This window comes from Gouania willdenowi, chromosome 14, assembly GCF_900634775.1.
Source record: "Gouania willdenowi chromosome 14, fGouWil2.1, whole genome shotgun sequence".
Lineage (NCBI taxonomy): Eukaryota > Metazoa > Chordata > Actinopteri > Blenniiformes > Gobiesocidae > Gouania > Gouania willdenowi.
In genome coordinates this window covers 5,516,914-5,528,056 of record NC_041057.1, presented here as the reverse complement: position 1 = coordinate 5,528,056, position 11,143 = coordinate 5,516,914, and the positions used below count along the sequence as shown (strand labels likewise).

At 38.1% G+C, this 11,143-nt stretch overlaps 1 protein-coding gene across 1 annotated transcript; it reads left to right on the top strand.

The window, feature by feature from the left end:
* Positions 1-424: 424 nt before the first annotated feature.
* On the top strand, positions 425-10,939 carry ddx52 (DEAD (Asp-Glu-Ala-Asp) box polypeptide 52). Its single transcript, XM_028466689.1, has 15 exons — positions 425-562; positions 742-976; positions 1,916-2,052; positions 2,134-2,319; positions 3,703-3,846; positions 4,577-4,688; positions 5,250-5,322; positions 6,434-6,637; positions 6,705-6,795; positions 8,279-8,401; positions 8,471-8,621; positions 10,210-10,285; positions 10,394-10,465; positions 10,542-10,739; positions 10,840-10,939. Exons 1-15 carry the CDS (start codon positions 476-478, stop codon positions 10,868-10,870), a joined length of 1,920 nt encoding a protein of 639 aa, XP_028322490.1. The 5' UTR covers positions 425-475; the 3' UTR covers positions 10,871-10,939.
* The last annotated feature ends 204 nt before the right edge of the window (positions 10,940-11,143 follow it).

The following is an 11,143-nucleotide window of genomic DNA, read 5'->3' as shown; positions in this document are numbered from 1 at the left end:
GGATACTTTATATCCTGATTAGGGACACCTACTTCCTGTTTCCGGTTCACCTCACGTTGCCAAATCGGACAAAACCTACGTTTTTAAATTGTTTTTTTGTGCCCAGAAATTGTAGGATATATGCCTTTTGCGGATTTCTGTGTTACAATAGAGAAAATGTATTCATATATTGTAAACAATAGTAATAATACCAACAACTTTTTCTAGAACTCAACAGTTGCTCAAAACCTCTGGAAAAAGATTACATTCAAGAATAAAACAAACATCATATATTTTGATAGTCTTTATGATTAGAAAGCAACTGGGTGGAATTTTTTTTTTTTTTAATGGCGGTCGTAGTTTTGTTTATTTGCTTCAGTTTTTATTTTGGTTTTCGTCTGCTCTATTTGTGCGGGGAATCCTCGCCGGTATCTGGCAAGGTGCAGTGCTCGATTAGTGCTGCCTGCTGTGCAGACCACGCTGCTGCTGATGAGCGATGGACGCCTTCGAGTTGTTTCGGAAACTCGGAGCTGGAGCTAAGTTTGACCTGAAGAGGTTCGGTCACGACGCTGCTCGTTTTAAGGTCTGCTTTAAAACTTTGAATTGATATACAGAGAAACATAATCAAGTGTTTGTTGAAAGTTGATAATCATGTGAGCGACGGTGTGTTGATAAACCACGACAAGAGCCCGTCTACTGTGCCTGTTTATATGTCACTACAAGATCAACGAACCTTTAATGTACTGATTCATTCATTCATAGGTGGGGAAATCTCTGGCAGAGCCGACATTATCAGATCCCCTCTCTGAGATCGATTACTTTGGCAAAAAAACAGCCAATGGATCCCAGATCCATGGTGGTGGAGATGAGGATGATGATGAAGAAGAAGAGGAGGAAGATAAGAATGGCGATGAATGTTTTGTTGGCAAAAGGAAAAACATAGATCAAAAAGAATTAAAGATCAAAAAGAAGAAAAAGAAAAGTAGCCCATTGGAAGGTACGTGTGTAACTGTGTACAGGTGATGGAAAACACACAAAAAACGACAACATTGTGTGAAAAATATGTATTTAAAAAAAAAAACCCACAACATTATGACCTGCCATAAAAAAAAAGAGTGATATACTAATACTCTAGGTTTGGTTTACTGTACTCTAAAATGATTTTAATTGTTTTTAAGTAGTTTCCTGTTTATGATAAATAACTATTTGACTTCACACACATGGAGGTGTCCATTATTCAACAATAATAATAATAAAAATGTTCTAAAATGTCATCAGGAATACACAAAATTACAATGAATTAAGCAAAACCGCAACTAAATACACAGACTAACTACAAGAATACACAAAATGATTCTAAAAACACACAAAACGACAACAAACACACACCAAATGGTTCTAAAAAAACACTCAAAATGAAAAATCATTTACAAAACAACAAAAATTAACGAAAGCCACAAATGTACACCAAATGGTTTAAAAACACTCAAGATCGCTACAAAAATAACAAACTATACCAAAATGACAACAAAATTATATAAAATTAGTTTGGAAATATACAAGATTACAAATTAAGCAAAACAGCAACAAAAATACAACAAATGTACATAAAATGATTAAAAACACACAAAGCAACAACAAACGTACACATCATGAGAAATAATATACAAAACAGCAATCAAAAATACACAACTCCAAAAAACGGACAAAATTCTTTATTCTTTCTTATGTTAATGCTCAGCTCAGTCATTATTCTATATTCTAAATATTATTCCTAATGTCATAAAAGTTGCCCATCTCTCGTTTTGGGGTCTATTTTCATTTAAATAAGTTTATATGTGTTTTATTCCTTCAACTCTTTCTAATGATGTTGAAATCAACAACAGCAGCATTTGCAGGTCATTAAGACTTTCAATTTTCTGACTTTTGTCCAAAGCTGGAAGCGAACAGCATAAAGAGTGGCACGGAAACAGCATCAGCTGGACGTCAGCTGGAAAGAAACGGAACCAGAACCTGCAGACGGACCCGGATCAGTCTGGACAGAAGAGGCTGAAGCATCTGCATCAGGAGAAGGTGAATAATCAACCACTCAAATGTTTACAGCAGATAAACAAACACCTTTAACAACTTTTGATTTCTTTTTCTTTTCTCCAGGTGAATCGTATTCGCTCTCGGCACCGTATAAACGTGCACGGTTGCGACATCCCTGATCCGTTGTGCACGTTTGATGAGCTTCAGACTGAGTATGGAGTCAAACCCAGAATCCTTCACAATCTGACTGAGGCCGGGCTGAGCGCCCCCACACCCATACAGATGCAGGCCATACCACTCATGATGCACGTGAGTGTATTCACACTCACACACACACAGCTATCATTCAATCAATCTTTATTTATAAAAAGCACTTTTTATACAAAGAAAATGCAGCTCAATGTGCTTTTACATAGTTAAAAATACACCTACACACAAAGACACACAAGTCAGAATAAGGACAATGGCACATGGCTGGGTACGGAGGATCTAGGTAAACATGACAAGGCGCCGTCTGCACCAGGAGCAGGGCCACAGGGCGCTGAGACGGAGCCCCCAGACCAGCAAAATAGCAAAAGCTATTTGTCAACACTGAGGGCCACGGAACAGCACCACTGCAGCCACGACCCATCACAGCCCCTAGCGCATAGGGCCCCCACCGAGGAAACACTGGGAAAACAATCCTAAAAGATAAACTTAAAAACTATTAAAAAAAAATCACAAAAAAGAACTATCCTAAAATTTTGAAAACAACAAAAGAAAACAATAGAAACACAGAAGGTAACAATCCTAATATGAATAAATAATTAGTTAAAAGCTAATTTGAAAAGGCCTTTTCTTAAAAACATGAACCTTATCAGTTACGCATTAACCCTCCTGTTATCCATTGGGTTAATTCGACCCCATTCAATATTTTATTTATTTATTTTTTTTTATATTTCATGACTTTTCCTAATTTGATGGGAACAATTGAGTAAGCATAGAATTATCAAAATAAATATGTTTATGAAAAGAAAGGCAGGGTCACCAACATCAATCACAGAAATTAGAAAAGATTTCATAAAAAAATATTTGGATGAAAGATTTTCGAGATACTCTTAAGCCTGATTTAAGGTTCTGCGTAAAATCCCCCGCCGTAGTCGCACGTATGCGTAGACCCCTTCCCCGTAACCTTACGGGCGCCTCCTAAATATCCTCACTACCTGTCAAGGCGATGCCTTCACGGGTAGTCGGCTAGGGCTGTGATTGGTCAGCTCCAAACCACAGCCCCGGTCACTGCCTTTTCCAGTCCATGTTTTAACTTTTTAGCGTAGCGATACGAGAGTTGTTTCTACAGTGGACTGAGTCAAAGAGAGAACTGAGACGGACTAAAGTGTCAGCCATGAATTTCCTTTCATGGCTGCAATACATGAAGCACAAGTAACCCTGGCGTGACTGTTGACCGGAGCAGTCGACAGTCCTTTGTTTACGAGTTACCTATGTTTATATTGAAAAATACAGTTCATGTTTTGAAACCGTTGTTTTAATGTTTCTGTCCAACAAAACACACATGGTTTGGTACAGTAGGTCAGTAATAATCCAGAAATAAATGACATTTTAAGATTCTTAAAAATCATAAAACGTATTTTTCTGTGACCGGAAGATAAACAAGGGCTTTTTAATCAATTGTATTCTTGTTTTCTTGTCCGTCAGAGCCGGGAGCTGTTGGCCTGTGCACCCACAGGATCAGGAAAGACGTTGGCGTTCTGCCTCCCGCTGCTCGCACACTTACAGCAACCGACCAACCGTGGTTTCAGAGCTGTGATCATCTCCCCGACCAGAGAACTGGCTAGCCAGGTAACACACACACACACACACACACACACACACACACACACACACACACACTAGCTGCTCATTGCTGGATTACATCTTATGTTTTTATCAGATAAAGACATAGCGTAGGCCTCATAGATCAATACATTGAAGATCATTTGCTTGGTAGAGGTTCTCAACCTTGGGGTCGTGAGACACAGGGAGGGGGTCACCAGATACCTTCGAAAAGCAAAGAGTATTATTTGAACAATTGGAGCACATTTGTGCTTATTTTTACTCTTTTTCTGTAACTACACCAAACTTGCCATGTTTTATTAATAAATATTTTAATGGCCATTTTTTGCAAGTGTAAACTCATTTTCCCTACATTTAAAAAATTAATTTACCATTGATTTTTGTCGTTAGCCGGCTGAAAAGTTTGAGAATTAACACATTTTTTTTTAATCGAGTCCCACCACTAGTAAATACATTCCTATGCATCCGTCTATGGGACGCCATGTCCCACAATCCATGCGCAAATCTGTTCCAAAAATATCAATAAACAGTGTTTACGGTGGAGATCAAAACAAACTGTCAATCAGCAATTTCAACTTTTCATATCTTGTTTTAGATCAATAATATTAGATTTCTTGATCTCCGAGGCAGACGCTATACATTTATCCAACAGATAAAATTCCAGCAGCTTTAACTCCTCAGACGTGATTCGTGTTTTTTTTGTTTGTTTTTTGGTGGATTTTCTGTTTGTGTTCAGACCTACAGAGAGTTGCTCCGCCTGTCAGAGGGCGTCGGCTTCAGAGTTCACATCCTCGACAAAGCCACGTTAGCAGCAAAGAAATACGGACCACAGTCGAACAGGAAGTATGGTGAGTGGTAGGAACGGTTCTCACTAAGAGTGTAAGAAAAAATCCATTCGGCGATATTTATCATATTGATTAAAAAAAAAATGTCCAAATTATTTTTTTTTTAATCCTGTTTTTTAGTGTTAAACCATTTAATTGCACTAAAATATATATATATATAGCACATAACCGCCCGGTCACTAGGTGTCAGTGAACCACATCAAACCTTGTTAAACTATTTCACTCCTCAATGCATTTTAGCTGGAAGTTCATTGCACTTTATTTTCATAAAACATACTGGGCACTTTTATAGATGTATGTGGTTAGTGTATTTTATTTTTTTAAATAATTTTAGAACTTAACAGAATCAAAATATTTTGTAGAAGCAAAACTTTTTTGAAAAATAAAATTTGACAGTTTGATATTGGTACTTGAATTACAGTTAGTTTCCATCTTTGTATTGTACGTGGCGCGCAAAGCGTGAATCGTATAGTCAGATTCATGGCAATGAACACCCCTAGTTCTCACAGAGGATGTAATCTGATTACTTTGGATCAGTGTTTAACTGGTGCGTTTGTGTTTCAGACGTACTGGTCAGCACTCCAAACAGACTCATTTACCTTCTCAACCAAGAGCCTCCAGCCATCGACCTCAGCAGGTAACGTTTATTTATTCTGTGCTGATTATGTTCATTATAGCCCAGGGGGGTGTGTCATCAAAGTGTTCTCAGTAGAGCCAGGCTTTTGGTTTAAACCTGGTTCAGCTAAGCCGTCTGTGACCAAGCTGGCGTGTAACATTTCATCAAACTCTTCTCCGCTTCATTCTCCCCAGCTGATCACAGATTTAATGATTAGGGAGTGACGGCGCATGCGCTGCAGCTTTTACGATGAATGAGGAGCCAATAGGAACCGATGACAAACAGGATGTGACGTGACTGACTGTGGTTTGAACATTTTAAAAGTAGTAAAATGGTTAAAGAAGGTGTTATTTTATTTAGTCAATTTATCATAGCGAACAACTGAAGCATGTGTTCACACACTGATCGTGGGCGTTTGATAAGTCATTACGCACACATCCCAAAAAAGCGAGTGTATCTTTGTCATTGGGAGCCTTAGTGTTCTGCCCTGTGACTGTCCCTGAAGCCCCTCCCTCTCTGTATATCCACAGCTTTCTCATTATTAATCTCTGATCAATGAATGGACACATTAAACGCAGGTGATATCCTTATATATACATGTTTTTACTGATGGTTCGAACACATGGAAACTGTGATCATCTCATTAAAAATACGATACACATTAAACATGTAATAATATAATAATTCTATTGTCATTTGTGTGGATTTAAAATCATATTACAACATTTACCATGATATTCTGTTTAATTTCCTTTTAAAATACCGTATTAAAACGGTATTTTTAAAAAAAGTAACAGAAGACTTTTTGACAAATTTTTCCTTTTGTAGATCTTTGAGTGTTTTAAAGCATCACTAAAATACTTCTTTAATAATGATGACGTACTGTAGTTTCATGAGAGTGAGTCAGCAGATTAAGCCAAGCCTGCTGCTCAAACCTGGTCTGGAGCAGGTTTGACCCACATACTGTGTTACTATGGTAACTAAGATGTTTTCTTGTCGATGAAACGACCGTTCCAGTGAGAACCAGTTAAACCTGGACTTAACTCTGAGCTGGGTTTGATGAAATACCCCCCAGGTCCTTACAATCTTACACTTTGTGTTTTGTTGTTATCGTCGTGTGTCTTTTGCTCAGCGTGGAGTGGCTGGTGGTGGATGAATCCGATAAGCTGTTTGAAGACGGGAAGACGGGTTTCAGGGAGCAGCTGGCCACCGTTTTTCTGGCCTGTTCCGGAGCCAAAGTGCGCAGGGCCTTCTTCAGCGCCACATGCACGCCTGACGTGGAGCAGTGGTGCCGCCTCAACCTCGACAACCTGGTTTCTGTCAACATCGGCCACAGGTGATACACCGTGACCTGAATCTACGGAAATCTGTCATTTATCTGACGATATGTTTGCGCGGCTCAGGAACACGGCAGTGGAGACGGTGGAGCAGCAGCTGCTGTTTGTAGGAACGGAGAATGGAAAACTGGTGGCCATGAGGGACATCATCAAAAAGGTTGGTGAAGGCTGAGATTTTCTGTTTCAACACATCTCCAACTCCGTTTCATCAGCTTTTCCTGTTTCTATGACTTTACAGACTTGATGAAATTGTATCAAACATGCTGAATAAGGTTAATAGCAGGAGTGTAAATATACACTCAACCAACGGTTTGATTTAAATAATAAAAAAAAAAAAACAAAGATTAAGATCTAATGATGCACTTAACTCCTTTCAATTGGAACACATGGAGATCATATTTTGGAGAAAACTACAGATTAGTGAAAATACAGATTCTTCTTCTCTTTATTTAAAATGTCAGTAATTTTTTAAATGTCTTATAACCTTCTGATAAACCGTTTGAACTCGTAAACGTAAATTAACTGAACATTTATTCATTTATCAACATTCAAAAATGAACAAAAAAAATAAAAAATTTAAAACATAAAATGAAAATATAATAAAAGTTTGCTTATGTTCCTGCCTTGGTATTTACATATTTTTCTTAAGCTGTATTTGCGTCGGTGTGTGTGCGTGGTGGGTCGCTCTGTGCCAACGGTTCAGGCTTAATTTTGATTGCTATACCACGGGTTCGGTTCTTGTTCAGGTGATGTGCTTTGATTAGTGCGAGAAAGACGCACAAATGGATGCTGACTCGTCTCGGATCGTTCTGAGCGCACGGATGTGAATAGTGTCTGGTGGAAACGCGTTCGGGCTTAAAGACACATCAGCTTCATTCGGGTCGGACGGGTTGGGCCGTGTTCTGTCATTACAAGCAACAATAAAACAATCCTACCACCCCCTATTGTTTAAGCAGAATATCAAAGCCTATACTATGCTATGTTCATTTTAATCCCCTCTTATTTGCATCCATTTTTAGCCGAATTAAGATATATCCTTATATTCCTAGTTAATAGTCAACTGCTGTTATTAATTTTATATTTATATGCTTCAGACGACTTACAAAATCCAGCAGGGTTATGCTGAAATCACGCCAGATTACGTCGCAAGAGTTTTAAATTGTCAGTTTGCTACACTTTTCACCCCCAGTCTCTCGTTTATTGGGAAAAATCCCATTGAAACGTGTGATATGGTCCTAAAACATTATTTGTGGAACCTTTAATTACTGCCAACCGGAGAATCAGCCTCACATTTTGCACAAAATCTCACAAACAAAGGTTGTCCTGGTGCTCAGCTTTGCACCAGAGCCTTTCCAGATTTCAATGCAATCATAATAATCTGAACACATTAAAAAACGCTCAATATAAAACTCTGCGTTTGTTTTCGATCACGAAATAACACGATCACTTGGTGCAAGATTTTTTAATAATAATGAGCGAAATATGACATTTTTCCATTCCAATAGCATGTACGGGTGTGTCTGTGTCACGTTACTTTCAAAAATAATCCATAATTTTATTCCATTAACCTACAAATGAAATACTGTACATATTGTTCTGAGAGGATGTGAACTGATAATGTCCTCCTTACTTTGTTCCAGGGGTTTCTGCCTCCCATGCTGGTGTTTGTCCAGTCAATAGACAGAGCAAGAGAACTTTTCCACGAGTTGGTTTATGAAGGCATTAATGTGGACGTGATCCATGCAGATCGTACACAGCAGCAGGTAAACACACACACACACACACACACACTGACTGATGATGTCACTCATGCCTTTTTTCTCTCTGATCAGAGGGACAATGTGGTGAACAGTTTCCGCTCGGGCAAGATTTGGGTGTTGATTTGCACGGCTCTGCTCGCCAGAGGAATCGACTTTAAAGGAGTGAACCTGGTGCTAAACTACGACTTCCCCACCAGTGCCGTGGAGTACATTCACAGAATAGGTATGATTAACAGACAAAAAACTCACTATTGGTGTTAAATTTATGGCATATCACAGATTTACTTGGCACTGATCAGCATTTGACATCAGATTTTGGCAAAAGGGTTGGATTTGTTTATTACCTCTGCCTAGGAGCCGCTTTTTTAAGTACAGTGTTTGTCTTTTAGCAGGATTATATCAAAAGTACTTAATAAATTTTACAATATTTTAACCAAAGACAAAACCTCACGTTAAGAATGTCAAACATATTTTAGTTCAAGGGCCAAATAAGGGCCAGTTTGATCTAAGGTGGGCTGCATATTTAAGGCAGGAATGCAATTTCAACATTATTCTGTCCTGCAAATATATGTGAAGTATTGGAAGTTACAGGCAATAACCAATCTTTAAATTTCCGTGAGTTTGTGACCAATTTTTATTCAATTTGGGAAACATTTCTGGAATAATTTTAATAAAATTGCAGGATTTTGGAAAAACAACTTTTGCAATTTAAAATCATGTGATAAAAGCGTGGGAAAACTGTGCACCCTCAGGTTCAGCTTCAGGTGACTTTATTAATATTTGTAGGTAGATTTGTTTTGCAGTGAAAAACAGAGGAGGGCATCTACATTGACATTAAAACAACAGACCACAAAGCACTGACAAAAACAGACAATTCACAACACGACATTGTACTCGCAGGCTGACCAGGACCAAAGGAAAGAGGGGCGACTGAAGTAAAAGATCATCACAGTAAAAGACAGTAAAAGGATAAAACTACTATAAATACATACATAAATATCTAAAACTATAACTTATTTAAAAGAACAACTGCAGTTAGAACAAAGCTGTTCCTGTAGCGCTTTCTTCTACTCCTTGGGACCCTGAACCTCCGACCGGATAGAAGGAGCTGGAACTCTGCAGACAGAGGGTGGGAGGTATCTGCCGTAATGGTGCGGGCGACTCTAGAGTAGAGTCAGCTGAGGCTCACCAATGAGTCGACTGGACCATTTCACTATCTGGCTCAGTCTCCCCTGTCCACCCTGGCAAATATTTTGGACTTTCATTGAATTTATGTATTTGGAAGGGCTGAGATTCTACAACTGAATTACTTGGTATTTTTACACATTGCTTCATGTATTCTATAATTTCAACTTTATGCTGTAGGCCAAATTTGAAGCTCAAAAGGGCCAGATTTGGCCCCCGGCCCTTGAGTTTGACACATGTGCCTTATGCCATGGGAGATTTTATTAAACTATGGAGGGGATCCAGATCAATATACTGAGGAAAGAGTTTTATTCATCGCAGCCACTAAAATTCTCCAAAATAGGTCCAAATCTAACTATTACATAACCTTAATATCATAGTAATAACAAGTATTCTCAACCCCATAACAACCTAAAAACATCAGGACTAAGATGGAGAAAATAATTTTGGGCAAGATTAATGTAGAAATTAAAGTTGAAATTTTGAAAATAAACTAAAAATACAATATCATGAATTCATTAAAAATCTGGCAAGGAGGAGATTTGGAGCTTGGCGGAGGTTTTGTCTTGTTTTTAAAGTGTTTTATTTCATGGTTAAATCTAAATCATTTCCTATTGTTCTGTCAGGTCGTACAGGCAGAGCAGGACATCAAGGGAAGGCGATCACCTTCTTTACGGAGAACGACAAACCACTGTTACGCAGGTACGAACCAAAACAATTGGCTGAAGTCATTTATTTATTTCCCTTCTTATTCTCTCATCAATCTCAATTGATTGTCTGAATTCAGTTTTCTGTCAATCTCTGTAACAGCATCGCCAACGTTATAAAACAAGCAGGCTGTCCTGTCCCTGACTACATGGTTGGATTTAAGAAGATTCACAGGTGCGATGAATGACGTCTTTAAAGCTTTGTTTTTACTTTAAACAAACTCATGTTCTGATGTTTTCTTGTTTTTTAGCAAAGCCAAGCGGAGGCTGGAGAGGAAACCTCCCAAGAGAAGCACCATTTGTACAACTCCTCGTTTCCTGATGAAGAAAAAGCCCAACCTTCATAAAAAAGGGCAGAAGCAGACGTCAGGTTCAGAGCTGAAAAACAAAAGCATCCAGAAACAGACAGAAGAGCAGAAGAGTAAACGGAAAGGAGCCAAACTCAAAAAGTAAGAACAATCCTAATATAGATTGACACTTTTGCTAGGTTTCTCATTGTATTAAATAATGTTTTTTCTATTCTCTCTACTCTATCTTTCTGTTTAACAGGAACTCGGGGAAGAAGGCGACCAAGGAGTAAACTGATTTTTAACCTGCATAAAGACGCAAATAAAAGTATTTGTTTTGTTACATCAGAATATAAAATAAACATCTTTTTGTGATTTTTCTTTTTCACAAGCAACGAGAAGTATAGATTAAACTTTAAATTAAATAAAATAAGTCCGTAATACGTCACGAAAAGCTATTATTATTATTGACAAAACACTTATGAAATGAGGTTGCGCTTTAATAAATAATTAAAAGATGAAAAAAAAATGAAAGGAGTAAAGCCATAATTAGTCAGTAGTAGGGC